Source organism: Hyperolius riggenbachi, chromosome 8, assembly GCF_040937935.1.
Source record: "Hyperolius riggenbachi isolate aHypRig1 chromosome 8, aHypRig1.pri, whole genome shotgun sequence".
In the NCBI taxonomy this organism is placed as follows: domain Eukaryota; kingdom Metazoa; phylum Chordata; class Amphibia; order Anura; family Hyperoliidae; genus Hyperolius; species Hyperolius riggenbachi.
Window position 1 is genome coordinate 134,098,932 of NC_090653.1, and position 26,279 is coordinate 134,125,210.

A 26,279-nucleotide genomic window follows, 5' to 3' on the forward strand; every position below is an offset into this window, starting at 1 on the left:
TCCGGAATCGGCCTTATGATGCTGCATCCCAACGCTTTCCCCCTAGTGTGTAATGTATTAATCTTTAATATTTTGTCCTAATGCTGCTCTGTCTATGCCAGATCTGTATACAAGCTACCATTGCTAGAGGTCTACAGGTGTAATTTGGCTTGCTGTCCTGTTGGTCCTTCTCTTAAGTACAATACCTCTGACGTTCTGTATTGCAGCCTTTTTACTACAGTCGCGTACTGCTCTAGTACATTGCTGACACATTCTCTAGATGATTAGTACTTGATGTCAGATGAACTCACTGCAATCTCAAATGGTGGCCAGAGCTAGAGGTTGCGACAGCCATATTAACCTTATTTTCCACCAGTACAGTATACAGGTCCTTCTAAAAAAATTAGCATATTGTGATAAAGTTCATCATTTTCTGTAATGTACTGCTAAACATTAGACTTTCATATATTTTAGATTCATTACCCACAACTGAAGTAGTTAAAGCCTTTTATTGTTTTAATATTGATGATTTTGGCATACAACTCATGAAAACCCAAAATTCCTATCTCAAAACAATTAGCATATTTCACCCGACCAATAAAAGAAGAGTTTTTTTTAAAACAAAAAAAGTCAACCTTCAAATAATTATGTTCAGTTATGCACTCAATACTTGGTCGGGAATCCTTTTGCAGAAATGACTGCTTCAATGCGGCGTGGCATGGAGGCAATCAGCCCGTGGCACTGCTCAGGTGTTATGGAGGCCCAGGATGCTTCGATAGCGGCCTTAAGCTCATCCAGAGTGTTGGGTCTTGCGTCTCTCAACTTTCACTTCACAATATCCCACAGATTCTCTATGGGGTTCAGGTCAGGAGAGTTGGCAGGCCAATTGTGCACAGTAATACCATGGTCAGTAAACCATTTACCAGTGGTTTTGGCACTGTGAGCAGGTGCCAGATCGTGCTGAAAAATGAAATCTTCATCTCCATAAAGCTTTTCAGCAGATTGAAGCATGAAGTGTTTCAAAATCTCCTGATAGCTACAGTAGCTGCATTGACCCTGCCCTTGATAAAACACAGTGGACCAACACCAGCAGCTGACATGGCACCCCAGACCATCACTGACTGTGGGTACTTGACACTGGACTTCAGGCATTTTGTCATTTCCCTCTCCCCAGTCTTCCTCCAGACTCTGGCACCTTGATTTCCGAATGACATGTAAAAGTTGCTTTCATCCGAAAAAAGTACTTTGGACCACTGAGCAACAGTCCAGTGCTGCTTCTCTGTAGCCCAGGTCAGGCGCTTCTGCCGCTTTTTCTGGTTCAAAAGTAGCTTGACCTGGGGAATGCGGCACCTGTAGCCCATTTCCTGCACATGCCTGTACACGGTGGCTCTGGATGTTTCTACTCCAGACTCAGTCCACTGCTTCCGCAGGTCCCCCAAGGTCTGGAATCTGTCCTTTTCCACAATCTTCCTCAGGGTCCGGTCACCTCTTCTCATTGTGCAGCGTTTTCTGCTACACTTTTTCCTTCCCACAGACTTCCCACTGAGGTGCCTTGATGCAGCACTCTGGGAACAGCCTATTCGTTCAGAAATTTCTTTCTGTGTCTTACCCTCTTGCTTGAGGGTGTCAATGATGGCCTTCTGGACAGCAGTCAGGTTGGCAGTCTTACCCATGATTGCGGTTTTGAGTAATGAACCAGGCTGGGAGTTTTTAAAAGCCTCAGGAATCCTTTGCAGGTGTTTAGAGTTAATTAGTTGATTCAGATGATTAGGTTAATATCTTGTTTAGAGAAGCTTTTCATGATATCCTAATTTTTTAAGATAGGAATTTTGGGTTTTCATGAGCTGTATGCCAAAATCATCAATATTAAAACAATAAAAGGCTTGAACTACTTCAGTTGTGTGTAATGAATCTAAAATATATGAAAGTCTGTTTATCAGTACATTACAGAAAATAATGAACTTTATCACAATATGCTAATTTTTTTAGAAGGACCTGTATCTACGTCCTCTGTGACTTCATCTAAGCCACGAGGGCGTAGATATAAGTCTTGCAGCTGAAGCACAGCTATGCACGATTGGGCTTGCTCCTGTGCAAAACCTGTCACTATCTGCTGCAGCACTAATTGGTGAAAGCAAATATATGTTCCTTGAGCCAATAAGATTGATTTTTACCAATACTATTAGTTTCTCAGTTCATAGTGAAAAGTACACACTGTAACATTATTTCAGAATCAAATATCTTTACCGTAAATTGTGACCGGAACGGAAAGTAGAAATAGCAAAACATTTGTGTTGCTTTTTTTTTATCTACAATAGCGCTTTTTGTTTTTAAAATGGAACTAGTAAAACTGAGACATATTTGTTTTTTTCTTTTCTCCTCTTTCTAAAAATGCATAGAAAACAAAATTGATTGAGGGCAAAAATGTCATACAATGAAAGCCTAGTTAGTCTTGAAAAAATATATAATTTCATTTAGGTGTCATAAGTGGGGATAACGTTATTGCTGATTAAATAGACATAGCTAAAATGTAAAAACTGCTCTGGTCCATAAGGTCTGGATGTGCAGTGGTTAAACACGGATCCTCATCTTGCAGCTTTAAGACAAAGGCAGCGCAGCCATTGGTGCCACTGGCTTTAATTCGTAAGCATCTTTTCACAGGGAAAGCTTTTGTGCTGACTTTCTCTCTTCAGTGTGGAGTGTGGGATTGTGTTTTTTTGAAGAGCTTAGCTTTTCTTGACCTCACAAGTTTAGTACACAAGTCAGTCATTTATGTAGTAACTTTTCATTAGACTATGCTCTTTATTGCAATTATAACTTTTTAATGTTTCTCTCATTGCAGTGCCCTTAAAGATAGCCGTTTCCCCCCAATGACAAGGGATGAGCTGCCACGGCTATTCTGCTCAGTGTCTCTGCTTACAAACTTTGAAGATGTATGTGATTACTTGGACTGGGAGGTAAGAAAAGCTGAACCAGCTGCTTACAGTGTGACAAATATTAGACACATCAGCTATTCTATATTCAGAACGCATCATTATTGAATATGCAACAGTTCTCCAGCTTGAAGTCTCCCTTTAGGAGCTGCTTTCTGCTAAATGAGCTGTGCAAGGCTTCAGTCAGCCGGCCAGACGTATCCTTCCTCAGTCTGCTCTATTTTCAGCTTAGTCAGCCATGAAAATTCACACTGGCATTGCTGACAGTCAGCTGACTGGCCTCCTTTACAGACCAGCTGGGAGGAGTAACAGACACATGTGTCTAGATCAGCTGTTTGCTGCTCTTTACAGTGGATAGGACATGCAATTAGGCCTGAACGATTTTAGGAAAAGATTGAATTGCACGATTTTTGTCAGAAATTGCGATTTAGATTCTGTAGACGATTTTTGCTATTCAATGATGGATCAGTTTGCTCTGACCATCCAGTCGCTCTCTACCTGACGTGGGACAGTCTGCGACAACTACTATAACTGCGGTCCCCTCTCTGTCTGTCCCGTGTGCTGCTGGCTGGGGGGTGACAGTGACTGACACTGAAAAGTCACCTCCCTGCTGCTGCTGGCTGGACAGCTTCTAGCAATCACACAGCTATTACACTCATCTCCCCTGAGCACTGATAGGTTACATGGGGAGTCACTGCTGTCATGTCACACAGTGAGCAGTGTATAAATAGGAAGTCAGCTAGATATATGCAGAGGAATATATAATCATATTGCCCTACCTCTTCATATATCTAGCTGACTTCTTATTTATACACTGCTCAGTACTGTGTGACGTGACAGCAGTGACTCCCCATGTAACCTATCAGTGCTCAGGGGAGATGAGTGAAATAGTTGTGTGGGATTGCTAGAAGCTGTCCAGCCAGCAGCAGCAGCGTGATATTTTCAGTGTTGGTCACTATCACCCCACAGCCAGGCAGCTCACACGGGACAGGCAGAGAGTGGACTGCAGCCAGTAATAGTAGTTGTCGCAGACTGTCCCCCGTCAGGTAGAGAGAGCGGACAGAAGTTAATTGCTGTGTTAGGGCTCGTTTCCACTATTCCACTGGATTCCACCGCTGATGAAATCGCATCCGCATGCGTTTTTTGCTGCAAATTCGCATGCGAATTCGCATAGGTGAGGGTACATGCAATTTTAACCATGTCACTGCCTGTGTGAATTAACATTTGTACCTTTGCGAATTCGCGGCAAAAAATGCATGGGGAACACGCATGCGATTTCCCTATTAAATACATTGTGTGCTATTCGCCTGCATTCCACACGCAGGCGAATTCTGAGGGCTCTGCCGTGCAGAAAAATCCTGCACAGAAAAACGCACAGCAAAACTGACAAGTGGAAACAGGCCCATCCACTTGTATTGGCTGTGCGAATCTGCATGCAGGAAACGCATGCAGATTCGCGATAGTGGAAACGGGCCCTATATGGCTCCCCCGGGCAGCGGGTCTCCGGCTCTTTTCATCTTCCGAGTAGGGGCGGGACCAGCCCTCCTTCCCTGTCTGCCCCATTCACCACCGGCTCTCACCCGGAGAGGGAGGGGGCATGGTCCGATTTGTTAACCTCTCACTGGCCTCCTCTCCAGCATCTAATGGGGAATGTACCGGAAAACCGCAGCAAAACCGAAGCTCTGACGATCTCAAGATCGTTCAGCCCTACATGCAATGCTTATTTACAAAGTGGAAGCAACTCTGTGCCCAATAAAGCTCTCACATGTACAAATATTTTTCTTTTTCTGTGCAGACTCAAGTTCAAATTCCTGACTGCTTGGTCATGGGTTACTGAAATGCTTTAGAATCCAGACATATACATAAGTTTTTCTTTGTCACTGGCACCACCAGCAGATCCTTTCTTAGCACAGCTATTCATTGCTACGTATATTCGTTTCGCAGTCTACAGCACAGGTGTCAAACTCAAGGCACATGGTACAAATGCGGCCCTCCTTGCCATTTTATGTGGTCCTTGAGTTTCAAATGTGCATCATTGTAAGCAGTAAAAGAACAGACCACTGTCTCCCCATCCAGAGGATGACAGTGCTGCCGGTTTAAACATTGTCAGTCTGAGCCCAGGTGTACCCACAGGACCCCTTATTGGATATAAACCTCCTGTGGCTGGTAACCTCCCACCACCCTCTCCCCACTTAAAGGTGCAGTGCAATATTTAGCTGCTCCAGTAGCTGCACACTCCATATCCTGTATTTCCATACCTTCAGCTCACAAGACAAGCATTCAGAGCCAGAGATCTGCAGCATAGAGGAGACCTGAAGCAGCACTGGAGCAGGGAAGTATTAATATGCTGCCCTGCAGGAATGAGAGAAGTGGGTTCCCAGGTCCTCCTACAGTGGCTATACCACTTAATTTGGGACTTTTCAATAAGTCTTAATATACAATTTGGCCCGCAACTTGGACTCGTTTTATATTTTGGCCCCTTATGTGATTGAGTTTGACACCCCTGGTTTACAGTTTATTAAGTGATCGGAAAAGACTGGTGGCCAGTTCTTCTGCTATGCCACAGACATTGTAGGGCTACAGTCAACGCATTGTTAATTATTTTTAGAGGAGATCTCTAAGATGTCAAAATATCTACTTATATCTGTTAATGTAGGTTTATTTTCAATACAGTCCTCCTTTTCTTATAATCTGCTTCATAAGATTGTTGAAGGGAATATGTGTGTGTAGTACAGCTAAGAAATAAAACATTAGCAGCACATATGAGTCTCTTATTGTCTCTAGTACAGAAAGCACTAATGCTGGGAATACACGTTTCGTTTTTGCCTTCGTTTAAACCTTCGTTTCGATTGTGCCTTTTCGATCCCGAAATAATCGACCGTACGGTTAATATCACCACCCACGGTTTCGTTTTTTTTTCTATTCTGATGGTTTCGTTTTTCCAATGATCGAAGGCTGCAAAGAAACGAAACGTAGTACAGGGACGGGCGGCATAAACGAATATATAATCGATCTGAACAGCCATCAAGCCTACCAATGGCTCGATTAGATGGATAAAGAGAGATAATATCAAACATGTTCGATCACTAGTCGTTCGTTTTTGGAGTCTATTAATCGAAACTATAATGAGATTATGACTATTTTCACATACGTTTTCAACACTCGATTCGTTTACCGAACAAATCGAAGGCTAAAACGAAGGCAAAAACGAAACGTGTATTCCCAGCATAAGAAACTTCACTTATCTATGCAAAAGAGCTTATCTGTGCTCTGCAACTAATTTAGTCAGAGAGCAATGATATTTTCTGAAGCACTTCTACATCAAAGAAACTGAGACACATTTTTTTTTTTTACTACAATATTTTACTGCGGACACGTTCAAAGGGGTCGTTAGTTCTGCTCGGTTTCATAGTTTTGTATTTATATAGCACCAACATATACAGTATTACTCTGCGCTGTACAGAGGATATTGTCTTGTCACTAACTCCCTCTGATGGGCTCTCAATCTAGTCCCTACTATAGTTTAAAATGCAGAGTGTAGTTTGAAAACAGCAAATATTAGAGATTGATGCAATGTTATAAGGAAAAAAAACTATACACAGTACCTTAAAATAAAACTACTATTTTCTTTGCTACTAATGTTCTATTCATTATCTGTACTACACATACAATTAATTATATCATAAGTTGTTTTTTTTGTTTTTTCAGTGTCACTTTAAACACTTCTTTTGCTGTAAACAGGTTGTATCATGGAATACATTAACAGGACTATTTTTTTTTCCTTCACTGATGAGCTTTTTTTCCCACTTCAGAGCCCAGCTATTCATTTGTCTTTAATGTTTATGCAATTATCCTTGATCATGTTAATAAAGTTTAAAGTGCACCTAAAGTGAGACGTATATGGCGACTGCCATATTTAATTCCTTTTAAACCATACCAGTTTTCTGGCAGTCCTGCTGATCTCTTTGGCATCAGTAGTGTCTGAATCACACACCTGAAACGAGCATGCAACAAATCCAGTCAGACCACCTGGCCATGCTTGTTCAGTATCAATGGCTACAAGTATTAGAGGCAGAGGATCAGCAGGAATGCCCAGCAACTGGTATTGATTAAAATTAAATATCAGCCTCCATAGCCCTCTCAGTTCAGGTTATCTTTAATTACACTCATGAGTCATTTAGTTTTGCATAAAGCAGGCAATACACTAGTTGATATCTTTTATCTATATCCACCTGCTTTCATGGAATCTGCTTAGATATTGGCATCACAAACCATTTTTGTTTTAGTCTTTTAATTGGTGTCTAACACTAAAAATCTTAACCTCTCATCACGAGGTAAGACTATTCCTATTACTTACCTCCACTCCACTCACTGATTTTTGTATCACAATTGGGGCGCCTCCTCCCATCTTGCATTGACTCCTATGAAAGGTTAGTTAGAATGCGGCAGAATTAGAAGCGCCATTTGGTTCCCCAGCTGCCTGTCCTCGTTGGTGACATTTCTTATTAATTCTGCTTTCATGCATTTTCCATTATATCTATGCTGGATTGCTAGACATACCCATTGTATATCAAACCATTCATGCAAACTAATAAAACGAAAAATCAATTTAATAAAATACTGTTTCTTATAGTTCCAGACTGAAACCTTACACAACGAACAAGAAGATACAAATAACATTTTAGTAAAAGTACATTGTCTCATTTGGTATAATTGTATTCTAGCCAGGTGTCTTTTCTGCATGCAGTAAAAAGGCTTTTTGCCTTTTTGGTTATATTTTACAGTCTTGTGTCTGCAGCTCTTATGATTTCTAGGAATAGTCAATGAAATAACATGACAGATTGTATAATTTCTGTGACGTATGCTCTGCTCATGGACTCAGAAGGGATTTGGCTTAATCTGGTCCAATATGTTTTGAAGGTGGCCAGCTGCTTTACTCTCTCTGAAGGCTGGGCTGCAGACATTGCCTGCTTTTGTTGTCTGGTTAACATTTTGGCTGCATCACTTATGAAAATGACACACCTGCAAGGAAACATAGCTTCACACAGACTTGTCCACTTCAAAGCCAACAGACTTGCACAAAATGAAGGTCCACTTTCCACCATTACCGGTGTAATTAAAACTGTATCAAATTTTTGTCCAAAGTTCTTAGTCGTGAGATGATTTAGTTTCAGGCCCCAAACAAATACTTTATTCACTCTGTGACAACATTACCCGTGACAGGGGTTCTAAAGACCTTGCTGCTATTGCGACTTCATTTAGGTACTACTACCTTATTACATAATGTAGGTAAAGGGACCACACACACACACCTTAATTCTGTGCATTACTACAGGGATTAGGTAAGTTTTATGTAAAAACATCACTTTTATCATCCTGTCCTTTGCTGAAATAGGGTTTTGGGTGGGGTTTTTTTTTTGTTTGTTTTTTTAAACAAATGTGTCAAGAACTTCCTCCCAGTCCTTGTCATTGAAATCTGGGACAAACTCCTTCCAATTATTCTGACATTTAAGCAGGGCTGTGGAGTCGGTCCAAAAATCCAGACTCCGACTCCTCAGTTTAGGATTCCGCCGACTCAGACTCCTCAACTCCGACTCCTCTAATTTGCATATTACAATTTTGTTGATTAAAAGTATGTAACGTGAAATTCGTCTCTGAACCCTCCTGGCGGTTTGCTAAAAAATCGCCAGGGGGCAGCCAATCTTTTTTTTTTTTTATTTATTTTTTGTTTTTTCATGTAGCGAGACAAAGTCTCGCTACATGATAGCCGCTGCTCAGCGGCATCCCCCCAGCCCCTCCGATCGCCTCGGCGATCAGGAGATCCCGTTCAAAGAATGGGATCTCCTGGAGGGCTTCCGCCGTCGCCATGGCGACGGGGCGGGATGACGTCACCGACGTCATCGACGTCGTGACGTCAAAGGGGATTCCGATCCACCCCATAGAGCTGCCTGGCACTGATTGGCCAGGCAGCGCACGGGGTCTGGGGGGGGGGGGGGCTGCGGCGGATCGGCGGGTAGCGGCGGCGATCGGGCACTGCACGCAGCTAGCAAAGTGCTAGCTGCGTGCAGCAAAAAAAAAAATTATGCAAATCGGCCCAGCGGGGCCTGAGCGGTGCCTTCCGGCGGCATAGCCCGAGCTCAGCTCGGGCTTACCGCCAGGAAGGTTAACTGCCAACGCTTAGGAATTTTACAAGACAACTGAAGTGAGAAGGATATGTAGACTGCTATATTTATTCCCTTTAGACTAAAACTAGTCCTTGGTAAGAGTACTTGTAAAAGGTACAAACCAGAACAAAGAACATCTATCAGGCCCTAGGCAGTGTAACTGTGGGTACATGTAAGAATGATGTGCAGGTACTCTGCAGGAGAACAAGGAGATTCTTCCTCTATTACACATTATTCATGTACAATCTGAACATGGATCAGGCCCTATGCAATGTAACTGTGGGTATATGTAAGAGTGATGTGCAGGTACGCTGCATGTGAATGAGATTCTTCCTCTATTACACATTCTTCATGCACAATCTGAACATGGATAAGACCCTAGGCAATGTAACTGTGGGTACATGTAAGAGTGATGTGCAGGTGCTCTGCAGGGGAATGAGGAGATTCTTCCTCTATTACACATTCTTCATGCACAATCTGAACCAGGTTTATGGGTGACAGACACCTCTCTGTTCAATGTGCACAACATTCTCAGTGGATTCCCTGCAGCTCTATGGGGAGTGCATATGTAGAGTATAGTACTACTGTGTAACAAAGTAAACCTGAGACAGATAAAATTAAAGTTTTATACATACTTGGGGCTTCCTCCAGCCCCCTTCAGGCTAATCAGTCCTTCGTTGTCCTCCTCCTCAACCACCTGCATCTTCTGCTATGAGTCCAGGTACTTGAGCCAGTCTGGCATAGTGCGCATGCACACACTCCGCCGCCGGAAGCGTACTACACCTGCGCAGCACTATTGCGCAGGTGCAGAATGTTCCTGGCTGTGGAAGCGGTACGTGGCTGGACTGCGCTGACTGGCTGAATTACCAGGACTCATAGCAGAAGATCCAGGTGGTGGAGGAGGACAGCGAGGGACTGATTGGCCTGAAGGGGGCTGGAGGAAGCCCCAGGTATGTATAAAAAAACCTACTTTTCATCCGTCTCAGGTACCCTTTAATTTGTAGTCACCAAACTTTAACAACATATCAAATTATTTGATTTCATGAGCAAAGGGAGTGCATACATTTGCATAAATCAGCATCAATGCAGAATTATTTCCATCTTATTGACCATCTCTATTAGTGACACAGCTACACATCAGGCTTTATTCTTACAGCATAGATGTTATTTAGTATATATGTTACGGCCAGAATCCGAAGCGTGGCCACTTCTAGTTCTGGCCGGCCAATGTGCGAAGTGGCCGCAGCGCAGCGGCCAATGTTAGAAATGTTATGTTTACGCCGTCTCGCTGCGGCCAAATTGATGACAAGTTGCTTAATTTAATCAAATATAGCCGGTGGCAATGTAATAGATGAAGCCGCCGGCTTTCGCACTGCCTTCTCTCCCCGATCGCCCCCCCCCCCGCCTCCCATACAATAAGTAGCACCCGGCGGGGACACGCGTGTCCCGAGGGTCGTTCGTCACAGCAGGGGAATCCTGCCGTTCCTGCAGAGCGGGTGCTGGCAGAAGCAATGTCTGCAGCCTCCCCGCTCTGCTGCCCTGCTGCGACGAACGACTCTCCGGCTGCATGTCCTCGGCTGCTACTTATTGTATGGGAGGCGGGGAGAGGAGGGAGGCGGGGGAGGAGAGAGGCAGTGCGAAAGCCGGCGGCTTCATCTATTACATTGCCGCCGGCTATATTTCATTAAATTATGCAAGTTGTCATCAATTTGGCCTCAGCGAGACGGCGTAACATTCCATTTCTAACATTGGCCTCTGCACTGCGGCCACTTCGCACATTGGCCGGCCAGAACCCGAAGTGGCCGGCCAGAACTAGAAGTGGCCACACTACGGGTACTGGCCGTAACATATATAAGAGATTCCTGTGTACATATCATATATACAGTCACAATCAGATGTGTATATCTGACTTTAAAAATACGGGGACTGCTTTATTAAAGCAGCACAAGTAACTAATTTTGATTGGTTTATTTAATTTTTGTGGACTGAGCACAGCGATTACTGTATATATACTTTATTTTTAATGACTATTATCTGAGAAATAGAACGTTTTATCATATTTTCTATTTTAATTACAGTTACAAATTCATTAGGAGTCGTGTATTTTTTCCCGACTCCAGGCACCCAAAATTGCTCCGACTCTGACACTCCGACTCCGACTTCACTACCCTGCATTTAAGTATCCCAAGGGATGTTCTTCCTATGTCAAAGGATATAACAAAGGTTTTTTCCAGTCTTTCCACCAGCTGTGTGTGCTTAAACTGACTAGACTCAAGTTGTGGCGCCCCTGTAGAAATTGTGATTGAAATGCAGTGTTCTACTTAGGGCCAATTAGGTGGGCGGTCTTCCCGGCTGTTTAGAATCCCCTGCCCGGGTGCTATCCAAGGCCCGCCCGCATGCACACAGTACTGCTCTGCCATTGTGTTGATTTGTGCCATTCTCCTCGCTTGCACAGAGCGGGTCTCCCTCTACATAGCCATCCAAGGTCCGGCTACACTGCCCGTCCGTATAATCAGACGTCCAGATCATCATCAGCCCACAGGAATGAGAGATGGGAGCAATGTGTTGTGGCACGGCATATACTTCAAATACAGGAAGCAACTTCACTGGTCATTTTCTGTTTTTGAAGTGTATGCCGCGTCACCGCACATCGTTCCCCTCTCTCATCTCTGCGGGCTGCTGATGATCTGAAGGTCTGATTATACGGACGGGCAGCACAGTCGGAACTTGGGATGACTATGTAGAGGGAGACCCGCTCTGTCCAAGCGGGAGGAGGGCAGCACATATCAGCGCAATGGCAGAGCAGTCCTTTTCCTGTCACGTGACGCCAAGCCGATGCCTTCTGTGCCCGTGGATCCCCCAATTCACAAGAACTGTGCGATGCCAACATGGGAAAGAAAAGGGACAGCACCTGGGCTGAGGCTGTCCACTTGGTAAGTGCCACTTGCTCCCTCCCAGCAGCCCGCTGCATAGCTGGACACAGACATTGTTGTCATGGCAGTTTTGGGCTGCAGACAGTGTAAGAAGCCAGAGGCTCTTTGCTGCATACACGATGCATCATGTACACGTAGCCTGCATTTCATTCATGTATTCTGGTACAGACATATGCACAAAACTTGGGAATGATGTATGGCCCGTCAGTACACCATTTATACCTTAATTATGCAAGCACACATCGTGTAAAATTTTGTCTGGCCAGCAAGAATCTATCTCCTCGATGCTTACCTGCATCATTTGGAAATTATTTTCTATAGCACTGGCATTTTACACAGTGCTTTACTGAGTACAATGTATTAGTTACTGCTTAGCTGTATATCAAACAACTACCAGGGAGTATTGCACTTCAAGGTGGGAGTGCTATTTGCTTATGCTATCTTACAGATAACAGACTTAGTTTGATTGAAAGCTTGTTTTTTTTTTTTTGGGGGGGGGGGGGGGTATCTTTACCTCTGCCTAGGGGGCGTGTCTCTTAATCTTGCCCTGCACATACCGGTGTGTGTGGGTGCCAGTGCAGCTAACTAAACTGCAAATGGGTAATAGTGAACCTGGCTTCACTTCATATGCATCCTACTGCTAGATGGCGCTTAAGCTGGCTAGTGCACTTTGCTACTATTTGTTGTATCCATCTTGAAGATCATTTCACCTGCCTCTTGCTCCTGGGGTTGAGGGGTATTGCAGATAGTGTACAGGGGCCAGCTCCATACTAATTTAGTATGATACTGACCCCTGCCTGTACATTATCTGCAATACCCCTCGACCCCAGCAGCAAATAACATCCATATGAAATAGAATCCACGTGAAATAAAATAAAAATATCTTGTGTGATGTCTTTTAAACCCTAATATATTATCCACCATAATTGTTATACCAAGTATAATTAACCTTTTCATGCCCCAAATTATTTGGGAAGTTCTGCATAGACACTGGCTAGTGGCATTTCAGGAGCAGCACTGCAACCCCTAGTACCTAATCTGTGATATGATATCCACCTGTTCAGATCGCTCCTCCTACCTCCACAGGAGTCATATACATATTCATTTATTTTTTTATATGGGATATCTTTTCCAACCATCAAATACTTTGGGAAGTAGACATGCCTAAACATTAGGATGACTTTCCAATAAAAGGTTGTACTTAACTGGAGAAAGTGATTTGTTATGTTGTCTTCAATTTAGTTGCATTGACGTTACTGCTATCATGGCTGCAGTCATTGACTAGAACTTAAAGAGGAACTCCAGTGAAAATGTAATAAAAAAAGTGCTTCATTTTTACAATAATTATGTATAAATTATTTAGTCAGTTTTTGCCCATTGTAAAATCTTTTAAATCCCTGATTTATATTCTGACATTTATTGCATGGTGACATTTTTACTGTTGCCAGGTGATGTAGCTGCGGCTTGCTTTTTTTGGCATTTGGAAACAGCTGTAAACAGCTATTTCCCACAATGCAGCAAGATTCACAGACCGGAAACTGCCAGGAGTACGTGCTCAAGAGTTTCTTCTGGGAGGGTTTTCACCACAATATCAACCATACAGCGCCCCCGATGGTCTGTTTGTCAAAAGGAATAGATTTCTCATGTAAAAGGGGGTATTAGCTACTGATTGGGATAAAGTTCAATTCTTGGTCAGGTTTTCTCTTTAACAAAAGGTCTTCCTGTTCTATAAATATCAAGCACCACTATCAATCAATTGCTGCCAGCAATAAAGCAGCAAAAATAGTGTAGTTTGTCTCATGCAGAACCAAGGAGGGAGGATGGGGAGGTGAACCAGCTACATGAGTCAGAGCCTGATGTCACTCTTGGAACAACCATTTAGTACAGTATTTATCTCCAAACTTAGGTTTCAATGCATTTAGCATAAGAGAAATGGTTCAAAAACTATGCTGGCACCAAACGCTGAGTAGCAGAACTTGGAGAATACTTGTGTGGCATTTAAGGCTGTGCTCTGTCACCAACAACGATAATCCTATCCACAAGAGAATTGCAGAATCCGGGCATCGGTCTCCTCCAAATTGCCAATAGGTTTATTTCATCCAGCACACAGCAGTAGGTCGTACTACTGAACTCTGATGTCCTGTTATGTCTGTGTGGAGGATGAAATAAACCTATTGGCAATTTTAAGGAGGCTGGTGCCTGTTTTTCTGTGGCTCTCATGTGGATATGATTAGGTTTAGATGCTGTTTGATTTCAAAGTTTAAAATACTGGGCAAATATAAAACTAGAAGTATGCAGGTAACTGTAATATAGCTAAAACTATAAAAATGAATCTAGCAATGTGCCTCTGAAGGCTTAATGTACAAGCATTTTTAAAAACTTGCCTGCTCCATTCTTGGGCACCCGAGTTTCTATAGACAGTATCAGTTTTTCAAGCTTGGCGGTGAACTGGGGCTTTAAAGGGACTCCAAGCACCTTTCATGGGCATGCCTTTAAGCCAGACAACTTCCAACAAAGTCGTGTTATGACCCCTCTGGAGGAGCCTCTTGCAATGGCCATGCGTGTCACCTACTCTTCCTGCTTCATTCAGTGATGCACTTCTCTAACAGAGAAGACTGGTGACCCGGAAGTTATAACATAGCCAAGATGGCAGCCTGGATTTTTAAATTTAAATGAAATGAACACTATTTGGTATAGAATGTTGATTCAGGCATTAAAGAGAGTCTGAAGCGAGAATAAATCTCGCTTCAGACCTCATAGATAGCAGGGGCATGTGTGACCCTGCTAAACCGCTGCCATCGCGCCGCTAAACTGGGTCCCTTCACCCCCAAATCCCCCTCCGTGCAGCGCATCCCCTCTTCCGCATAGAGGCAGGGCTAACCGGCGCAGCCCTGCCCCACTCGCGCCTGTCAGCGCGTATCTCCGCCCCTCCCCCGCCCCTCTCAGTCTTCCTTCACTGAGAGGGGCGGGGGAGAGGCGGCGATGCGCCGCTGATAGACGCGACTGGAGGCAGGGCTGCAGCCGTTAGCCCTGCCTCCAGGAATAAATAAATCACGACCAAGTTTGCGACCAAGGTATGCGGGGGTGGGTTTGGGGGTGAAGGGACCCCCGTTTAGCCACGGGATAGCGGCGGTTTAGCAGGGGCACACATGCCCCTGCTAACTATGAGCTCTCAAGCGAGATTTATTCTCGCTTCAGAGCCTCTTTGAATGAAAGGGGAGAGCACAAGCTACAGAAAGGTATGCATCTTTAAGTACTTTGCAGTACTGGTTGGAGTATTAAAGGCATGCCTATGAGAGGTGCTCGGAGTCCCTTTAAGAGTTTTAAATATAAACAGTCATTAACGATTGTTTATAATATGCTGAATGTTCCTTTTCTTTTTGCACCGCTGATGACTGCTACTGATCATATCTCTGTAACACCATTTCTTCCACTTGTTCTTTCTGCAGACAGTTTGGCTTGATGTTGCTATGCCTCCAGTTTAACATCCAAACTCCTCTTTTTCTTTGCAGCATTAATTTCTACAGGACCAGCAAAGGAAATAAATGGCCAAATTCTTTGTGACCTTCCACGCAGCTGTAGAATAACTGTTGTATTATCTCTGCTGCAATGTACTAACCAAACTACCGGTTTCTTTCAGGTGGGTGTACATGGCATTAGAATAGAATTCATCAATGAAAAAGGATCCAAAAGAACCGCCACGTACTTACCGGAGGTTGCAAAGGAGCAAGGTCATTGATGCACTTTATTTCATAACAATTGGTTAAAGAGTTAACAAATTACATTCAAACCAGAAATACAATATGTGACCTTGCAGTGATGTCAGATGGTGGATCAGATTATAATTGTAAGGCTTCTATCTTAAATTTGAATTATTTTGTGAATGTTATCTGTTTAAAAAATGCAATTGTTAATTCTCTGTAGGTTTAGCATGTTAGGCATGCAGGGAGACTAGAGCTGAAATTTTGCTATGTAGTTAAAGCAGCCATTTTGTGTTGGACTTGTAAAGTGGTCATATGTATGTATAGAGGTAGTGGAAGAGAAAACACAGGGGGTCCGGGAGCCCAATCTGGTGTAGTACGTTAGGTGGTATGGGAATATTTTCAAAAAAACAGTAGATTTTATACTCACAAGAGTGGGTTGCTAGGTGAGGCAACCACTCGTGCACGCCTGTGGGGAAGTACCGTCCCCACTCGGCCTTTGTTCCTGGTCGCTGCTCCGAAAAAATGATCTATCGGGAAGTTCCCGATGTGGATCTCCCCCTAAAGCTAGGGGTTTAGGTTAGTTTTTGGAAAAGGGTTGGAGGCGCCCGGTGTACGTGGTATTGTGTCTTACCCTATATGGTAGGTACAGCATTTAGAACAATGGTGTGGTCCTACCTTCTAGAGGTCCCCTCTCGGGATGTATACAGACGAAATTTCTTTGGTTTTTAGGATTCTATTTATTGTGCATCAAGACAACGCGTTTCACGGTTAAAACCGCTTCCTCAGGTCAGTGACAATGCCTTTAGAATTATCAAAAGAGAACATACAGCGCTCAAAACCAGACAATTTGCAAGGGAAGCATAAAAACATATAAACAAACCTTAAACATTGGAAAATATAGATATATATATATAAAAAAGAACACCTAGATCCGAAGAAATGATGCAGATTACATGTGCTTTACATATGGTCAGTATGCAGAACGCAGATTACATGTGCTTTATATATGGTGAGTATGCAGAACGCCTATAAAACATATAACAGTCACAATACAGTTCTAAAAAACACCCTTAGTTGGGCACCTATAGTTCACACCCCTGATTGGGCTCATATAACACACGCGAGCACAAATATCCTCGTATTTGTGCCTGGAGCCGTAAAAATTCCCTGGTTAAAAAACATTTTTTTAAAAAGAAAAAATATATATAGTGTATAGGATTAGGGAAAAAGGGGGGGGGGGGGGAAACGCCAATGTGCGCTATGCCCCATGTACTACCTTAAGGACTGAGCATATCCCAACATGGATCAGCTCATGAAAGGGGGTTGGGTCTTATGACCCTAAAAATTCCATTAGAGCTTGAACTATAAAAAAAATTATATATAGAAAAATATAATAAAATATAAAAACAAAAACAAGAAACCTAAAAAGCATAGAAAACAGCATCCACATCAGATTAACAACAGGTTCTTCTAGGACTACAAAACGTCCTAGAGCTATTAGCAGTTTTTACCTTTAAATCCTATGTGTGTTTGATGGAAGGGCTATATGTAGTGGAAATAGACTAACCAGTCTGCACTCCTCTATCTGCGCACAGCTGGTGCGTGTCTGTCTGTGTGTAGGGACACCCTGCTGCAGGGAGGGGATTCCGTGTCTGCAAGGTACCCTCCCCCGTCAGTGCAGGCATGTCCCTGTTTGCCGTGAGGGTTTTTTGGGGGGGGGAGGACGAGGCTTACCTTAGAACAGGTTTTGCAGGAGGTCCGGGCGCCGTATGCCGTATTGACGTCAACGCGTAGCCGCTTATTCACGCGAGATTTCTTCTGCCCGTTACCTTCTTCCCTCGCCTATTTAACACACTGGCGGGCAGCCGCCCGCATACGGCGCCCGGACCTCCTGCAAAACCTGTTCTAAGGTAAGCCTCGTCCTCCCCCCAAAAAAACCCTCACGGCAAACAGGGACATGCCTGCACTGACGGGGGAGGGTACCTTGCAGACACGGAATCCCCTCCCTGCAGCAGGGTGTCCCTACACACAGACAGACACGCACCAGCTGTGCGCAGATAGAGGAGTGCAGACTGGTTAGTCTATTTCCACTACATATAGCCCTTCCATCAAACACACATAGGATTTAAAGGTAAAAACTGCTAATAGCTCTAGGACGTTTTGTAGTCCTAGAAGAACCTGTTGTTAATCTGATGTGGATGCTGTTTTCTATGCTTTTTATGTTTCTTGTTTTTGTTTTTATATTTTATTATATTTTTCTATATATAATTTTTTTTATAGTTCAAGCTCTAATGGAATTTTTAGGGTCATAAGACCCAACCCCCTTTCATGAGCTGATCCATGTTGGGATATGCTCAGTCCTTAAGGTAGTACATGGGGCATAGCGCACATTGGCGTTCCCCCCCCCCCCCCCCCCTTTTTCCCTAATCCTATACACTATATATATTTTTTCTTTTTAAAAAAATGTTTTTTAACCAGGGAATTTTTACGGCTCCAGGCACAAATACGAGGATATTTGTGCTCGCGTGTGTCATATGAGCCCAATCAGGGGTGTGAACTATAGGTGCCCAACTAAGGGTGTTTTTTAGAACTGTATTGTGACTGTTATATGTTTTATAGGCGTTCTGCATACTCACCATATATAAAGCACATGTAATCTGCGTTCTGCATACTGACCATATGTAAAGCACATGTAATCTGCATCATTTCTTCGGATCTAGGTGTTCTTTTTTATATATATCTATATTTTCCAATGTTTAAGGTTTGTTTATATGTTTTTATGCTTTCCTTGCAAATTGTCTGGTTTTGAGCGCTGTATGTTCTCTTTTGATAATTCTAAAGGCATTGTCACTGACCTGAGGAAGCGGTTTTAACCGTGAAACGCGTTGTCTTGATGCACAATAAATAGAATCCTAAAAACCAAAGAAATTTCGTCTGTATACATCCCGAGAGGGGACCTCTAGAAGGTAGGACCACACCATTGTTCTAAATGCTGTACCTACCATATAGGGTAAGACACAATACCACGTACACCGGGCGCCTCCAACCCTTTTCCAAAAACATATGTATGTATAGCCAACAACCATAGATAGAATCTAGTGTAGCTAACAACCATAGTCAGAATTGCATGACAAATGCATAGTAAAAACTAGAATGAACAGTATAAACTACATAAAAGCTTAAATGCATATTGAGCTTGTTCAATTTTCTTTTGCAAACGATTTGCAGTTGTGTGTGCTCCTTTTTCTTCAGATTAATAGTAATTATTCTTAGTCTATTAGGACTCCCTGGAATCTTTCCGTTTAGTCTTAATTTTCAGCCAGTTTGCTTCAAAGGAAACTATAGCGGCTTTCAGTGAGTACATATAAGAACTGTAAAGTTACTTGCTGTGCGATGTTTCCGTTTATTATGTATGTAATTTAGAGGCACTTGTACCCAGCTACCTTATTTATTTTTTTTATAACCTAAGTTGGCGAAAAGACCTACAAAATGCATTGCCTTTTTATGATGCGCTAATAAAATGTGCATAATCAAGGATGTTGGCTAAACCATCTTGAGTTAAGCCAATGTAAAGTTGTTTTTAATTTTGATATTTTTGGTTGGCTCCTACCACATGCTACTGTGTATGCATTCAGATTTATAGATGCGCTTTCCAGTGCCAGTCTTTTTATATGGTAGTGCAGCCCACACACTTGTTGAACGTCAGCTGAGAGAGAGTCACAAGGCTAGTTGCCTAGATGGAGCATTTTAGCAACACATTAGAATGGGTCTAAACAGATCCATAGACTGAGAGGAGCAGTCCAACTGCATCACGACTGAAGGAAGCACAGCATGTATCTGTAGAAGGCAAGGAAGTCTTTTTGCATGTATGTACATAGTTACAGATTATCTAGAATCAGGTTTTTTACACTGAAAAGATCTACATTAAGCTGATAACATTCACATATATAAAAAAAAATACAGAAAGCCTATAGATTCCCTTTAAACCTGACAGGCTTTCCTGCAGGTCAGCATTTCCTGTTTCTGCCAGACTCAGGGAAGATTAGATCCTGGTAATGTCTATGGCTGGCACAATTTAGAAGCTAAATAAATTGGATCAAATGTTGGCCGTTCACTATTTGCCGCATTGTATAACTGCCTGCGTGCCTTGCCTGCAGAGATTGGCTTCTGGGTTATCCGCCCTGTAGGTCTTTTCCATTTTGTTGTACATTTGAATGCAAAAATATGGTATATTTTGTTTTTAATGGCCAATATGACGGTGTTTACTTAAAGCGGATCCGAGATGACAAACTAACTATAACAAGTAACTTGTCTATATATCTTATCTAAAGTTAAGATAGTTTACTCAGCAAATCTAGCTGCAAACAGCTTCAACAGTTAATGATTTTTTATTCCTGCGATACGAGGGCAGCCATGTTCTGTTTGTCACATTACACACAGGCAAGCTGATAGCATCTCCAGCCCTCAGCCTGAGAATACTCCATTCCCCCCTCCTCTCTCCTCCCCTCTACCTCTGAAATCTCTGGCTAGTAACCGCCTCCTCCTCCTGCCCAGACTGAGCTCCCATAAGCCCTTGCTACTAAGGCTGAGAGTGCCAAGGCTCTCTGGAGAAGCTGTGGGCGAGGCTTGTTTCGTTTATAGGGAATTGGAGTATTAAAACCAAACAAAAAAGTATTTGGCTTGAGGAATGCTCTATAAACTATATGAAAGGAACACAATTATGCAATGAGTAAAAGTTTATCTCGGATCCACTTTAAGAATAGTGGAGAACATGCGTTGTCTAGCAAACTGGATTTCTTAGTTTATGCTGGTATGCAGAAGTTTGCAATCCTGTCCTGGACCAAATCAAAACCTGAGGATTGTGGAAGTTGTTGAGTTAAAGCTTGTGCTACTGCATTACATCCGAGCACCCACAGCAAAAACTTGTTTATAATGTATGTAGGACAGCCTGTATTAAAGCGGTATTGTCACCATAAAAATCAAATTTAAACAGCAACTGGTCTGAGTGTAATAAGTGATAAAGATGCTAATCCTGCATTCAAAACTTTTCTGCTGTTATGATTTGTAATTATCACATACTTAAGAAGCACTGGCCCTAGTGCCAAACAGTGCCAAAGAGTTGAATGCTGGGAGTTCTTTTTATCTATAATATATTCCTCCTCTGCCATTTATTTCCCTGCCTAGCTGCTTATCAGAAACACCCTCTGATTACTTGTGTTTACAAGCAAGGCTGAGGTGACTCAGTGATTGGATGTGTAAATAAAAAAAAGACAGTGCAGTTATTAGTATACACCTCAGTGGGAGTGTCTGAAGACTCTGGGAGGAAGGCAGCCAATGAATACACAATGAGCAAGAGCAGGGAGGGGGGAAAACAAGAGTCAGGGAGGATATGTCAGCATTAGCTTGGCAAGATGGCCACTGCCTAGAATAGGATTTTCTGCTTTTCCTTTATAAAATTCACAAGAATCATTATGTGGACAGTGCAATACATCTGTTATGTAAGTAGAAGTAGTATTTACTTATTTATGTGTTTTATTTCTAGGTTAGCAAGGGTATCGCTTGTTCTTTGAAGTAGTTCACACTGTATGCACCTGACTGCAATTGCACAACTGATTTACTAATATTTCCACAATCTGTCTATGTTCCTGGTTCGGGGTGGAAAAACTTTTTTTTTTTTGTCTAGCGTATTGCATGTCTGTACTCCCTGCAGTAAACATATTGAAAGTGCCTGGCTGGCTGCCACGCCTGTAGAGGAGACTCTTGTTATGACTGCAATTTTACTGGACAGTTGCTCAGACTTCTATTCCATCACGTGCAGTGAGGTAGGAGGATCTGTGAAGGGGCGGTAGCCAGCCTCTCCCTTTTTAGCACAGGTCACCAGACTGATGACACTTCTTCCCTATGCCAATGATAGAGTAACACTTTTAGGCCAATACTTAACCTACAGCAGTGTCTTATACCAACCTTTAGCTACAGTGCTATTCACAAAGAGTTCATCTTTTATTTGTACAGGGAGGAACTGAAGAGCTAGAACTGTTCACTAGCTAGGGAATGCTGATTTTGCAGTCAATGCAATGGTTATGTTTGTGTTAATGAATGGCATTTAAGCCTTTGTTTGGGTGTGAAGTTTTTCAAGGATCTAGCATAGAAAGCACAACTTTAGTAAGCTGTGATTTAATTCACTTGGCTACTATGCTTGTTACAGATTTGGATCATATGTTATATAGAGAGTTAACCTCCCTGGTGTTCAATTTCCCCAGGATTTATGTGCAAAAAGTGATCTAATTAATTTTCATAACCTTTTTTTTTTATTCCTGTAACTTGCCAAAATGTGTCAAGCAAGGGTCTGGTATACATTGCAGGAGTATTGACGTGTATGCAGGATAATACCGTTCGCAGCATGTTTTGTATAACCGTCAATACTGCCAGGGAGGTTAATACTGTAATACCAAAGTGGTTAAAGGCATTGTAGCAGTTCATGTAGCATTTGTAAGAACACTTACAGCACGTGGATGATCTCTCCCACATTGTTAATGTGATGATACTTTCTAAATCTTAAGGCACGTACACACGCCGGATTTCGTTAGACCCGCCCGCTGGGCGGTCGTTCTGTCGACAGTTTGCATGTGAGTACAGGCTGTCATCAAGCTGATAAGGCTGGTTTTGTCTGATCCGCTCGGCGGATCAGTCAAAACCAGCCTTATCAGCCTAACAGCCTTTACTCGCATGCAAACTGCCGTCAGAACGACCGCCCCGCGGCGTTTAAAAATCCGGTGTGTACGTGCCTTAAGGGTCCACCCAAAAGTGCTACTTAGGCAGATGTTTGTAAGATCTCTTACCAGATACAGCTGTATACATGTGTGCTAAAGATGTGCCTAACGACTGCTCAATGCCAATTGAGCAGCGCAGCAGCCCCAGGACCACTCCACGCCAGTTGGCGTGAAGTGCTAGGGGCACAGCTTGAAGGGGATCACGCACGCCGATGCGCACGCATCCCCACTTGTATGGAGGTTCCTGGCTGTGGGAGCGGCACACGGCCGGACTGTGCTGACTGGCTGAATTACCAGGACTCGTAGCAGAAGACCCAGGTGGTGGAGGAGGGCAGCGAGGGACTGAAGGGGGCTGGAGAAAGCCCCAGGTATGTATAAAACTTTTCTTTAATTCCTAGTCACCAAACCAAATTTTAACACATCAAATTATTTGATTTCATGAGCAAAGAGAGTGCATACATTTGCATGTCATTGACCATCTCTACTAGTGACACAGCTACTCATCAAGCTTTATTCTTACAGCATAGATGTTATTTAGTATATATGTTACGGCCAGAACCCGAAGTTTGGCCACTTCTAGTTCTGGCCAGCCACTTCGGGTTCTGGCCGGCCAATGTGTGAAGTGGCCGCTGCGCTGCGGCCAATGTGAGAAATGGAGTGAATTATGTAACATTAATGTATCTGCTGGCCCCAGCGCAGCGGCCAAATGTATTGCAACTTAGTTATTTTAACCACCTTAGCGGTATGGACGAGCTCAGCTCGTCCATCACCGCCGGTGGCTGCCGCTCAGGCCCTGCTGGGCCGATTTGCTCGCAGTAAAAAGCAGCACACGCGGCCGGCACTTTGCCAGCCGCGTGTGCTGCCTGATCGCCGCCGCAGCGCGGCGATTCGCCGCGTGCAGCGGCGAAAGAGGGTCCCCCCAGCCGCCCGAGCCCTGCGCAGCCGGAACAAACAGTTCCGGCCAGCGCTGAGGGCTGGATCGGAGGCGGCTGACGTCAGGACGTCGGCTGACGTCCATGACGTCACTCCGCTCGTCGCCATGGCGACGAGCAAAACGAAACAAGGTAGGCCGCTCATTGCGGCCTTCCTTGTTACTGCGGATCGCCGGAGGCGATCAGAAATATTGGTTAGGAGCGCCCTCTAGTGGGCTTTCATGCAGCCAACTTTCAGTTGGCTGCATGAAATCGTTTTTTTTTTATTAAAAAAAAACCCTCCCGCAGCTGCCCTGGCGATCTTAATAGAACGCCAGGGTGGTTAATGAAATTAAGCCGGCGGCAATGTAGCAGATGAAGCCGCCGGCTTTTTCTCTGCCTCTCTCTCCTCCCCCCGCCTCTCTCTCCTTCTCTTATTATGGGCAGCCGGGGGGGCACACGCGTGTCCCCTCCAGAGTCGTTCGTCGCGGTAGGGAATCCTGCCGTTCTTGCAGAGCGGGTGCTGGCAGAAGCAATGTCTGCAGCCTCCCTGCTCTGCTTCCCTGGTGCGACGAACGACTCTGGAGGGGGACACGAGTGCTGCCCATAATAAGAGAAGGAGAGAGAGGTGGGGGGAGGAGAGAGAGGCAGAGCAAAAGCCGGTGGCTTAATCTGTTTCATTGCCGCCGGCTTAATTTCATTAAATTAAGTTGCGATACATTTGGACGCTGCGCTGCGGCCAGAATATACATGAATGTTACATGATTCATTCCATTTCTCACATTGGCCGCAGCGCAGCGGCCACTTAGCACATTGGCCGGCCAGAACTAGAAGTGGCCAAACTTCGGGTTCTGGCCGTAACATATATGAGATTCCTGTGTACACATCATATATACAGTCACAATCAGATATGTATATCTGACTTTAACAATACGGGGACTGCTTTATTGAAGCAGCACAAGTAACTATTTTTTGATAGGTTTATTTCATTTTTGTGGACTAAGCACAGCTATTACTGTATATATAAATTATTTGATGACTATTATCTGAGAAATAGAAAATGTTATAATAATTTCTATTTTAAGTACAGTTTAAATTCATTAGGAGTCGGTGCATTTTTTTTCCCGACTACGACTCCAGGTACCAAAAATTGCTCCGACTCAAAATTATTTTGAGTATTTTCTTATTTGATGGTGGTTTAACCACTTTACCCCCAGCGGTACGGATTTCTCCGTCCCTTTTTCCACCCTGTTAACACCAAGGGACGGAGAAATCTGTACCTGACGCCGCTGTCCGCTCGCCCGTGCGCTCGTGCATGCCGCCGCCAGCTCGCGCGGAGATCAATGAACGGGAAGAAACTTTCCCGTTCGTTGATCTCTGCCCCCGCAATGATCAGCTGCTTCTACGAGAAGCAGCAATCGTGAGAAAAAGTGTCCCAGCCTCCTAACCCTTCGCATAAAGGTCGCATAAACAAAAAGTTACTGTGACCATCTTGTGGCCAAATAGTAAAACTACACCCTAAAGCCTTTTTCATATACAAATACATTACTTTTACACTAAAAATTAACTCATTACCTCCTACACTCCCCAATTATAATTTTTTTTTGTAATTAAAAAGAAAAAATTACAATAAAAAAAAAATACATAAATAGTTACCTTAGGCACTGAACTTTTTAAATATTTATGTCAAGAGGGTATAACACTGTTACTTTATAAACTATAAGCTTGTAATTAGGGATGGACGCAAAACTGAAAAAAATGCACCTTTATTTCCAAATAAAATATTGGCGCCAAACATTGTGATAGGGACATAATTTAAACGGTTTTATAACCGGGACAAAAGGGAAAATAAATTTCATGGGTTTTAATTACAGTAGCATGCATTATTTAAAAACTATAATGGCCGAAAATTGAAATTTTTTTTCCTATTTTCGCATTAAAACACTTTTAGAATAAAGTAATTCTTGGCATAATGTCCCACCTAAAGAAAGCCTAATTGGTGGCGAAAAGAACAAGATATAGTTCATTTCATTATGATAAGTAATGATAGTTATAGACGAATGAATGGAAGGAGCGCTGAAAGGTGAAAATTGCTCTGGTGCTCAAGGGGTAAACCCCCTCAGTTGTGAAGTGGTTAAAAAGCATTTTATTTACAAGAAGAAAACTCAGGAAAAACAGTGAATTGCATATGGGCCCTAGTCTTTTGACAAGTGTTCATTGGTCAGATGGAATAGTCAATGGACTCTTTCACACTAAAGCCCTTTTTCGGCGTTTCAACGCAAAGTCAAAATTTTCCATTAACCAAGGTAAAATAAAAGTCCATAGACTCACACCCGACGCTGCGCTTATATGCGTTGCGGAATGACGCAACCGGGAGCTTTTTATTGTCTGGAATCTGCGTTTTCCAGTCAGGTTAATTAATCACTACCGCCGCTACTCAGCGTTGCACCGCAACATCCCGACGACACGCCGCAGGCTATACAACGCATGCAGGAAACTGCTCCTGCTTGTCTAATGCGAAAGAGCCCTTATGAAAATTAGAGGGCTATGGAGACTATTTTTTTTTTTTGTACAGTACTAGTTGCCTGGCATCCTGCTGATCTTTCATGCATCAGTAGTGTCTGAACCGCACACCTGAAACGAACACTTGGCAAATTCAGTCAATCTTCAGTAAAAAAAAAAAAATCTGATCTGCAAGCTTGTCCAGGATCTATGGCTAAATGTATTGGAGGCAGAGGATAAGCAGGGCAGCCAGGCTATATGCATGGTTTAAAAGAAAAAAAAGTAATACCGGTGCTACAAAACGGTATATTATAGCGGTCGCTGCCTTAACCACTTGAGGACCACAGTCTTTTCGCCCCTTAAAGAGACTCTGTAACAAATTG

At 43.2% G+C, this 26,279-nt stretch overlaps 1 protein-coding gene across 3 annotated transcripts in view; it reads left to right on the plus strand.

The window, feature by feature from the left end:
* AMMECR1 (AMMECR nuclear protein 1) overlaps positions 1 to 26,279 on the plus strand; it is a 241,644-nt gene that overhangs the window by 189,584 nt on the left and 25,781 nt on the right. For all 3 annotated transcript variants that reach the window (XM_068251122.1, XM_068251121.1, XM_068251123.1), the window contains 2 exons: positions 2,822 to 2,936; positions 15,650 to 15,740. In XM_068251122.1, the coding sequence (XP_068107223.1) occupies positions 2,822 to 2,936; positions 15,650 to 15,740 (206 nt within the window). The remainder of the gene's footprint in view (positions 1 to 2,821; positions 2,937 to 15,649; positions 15,741 to 26,279) is intronic.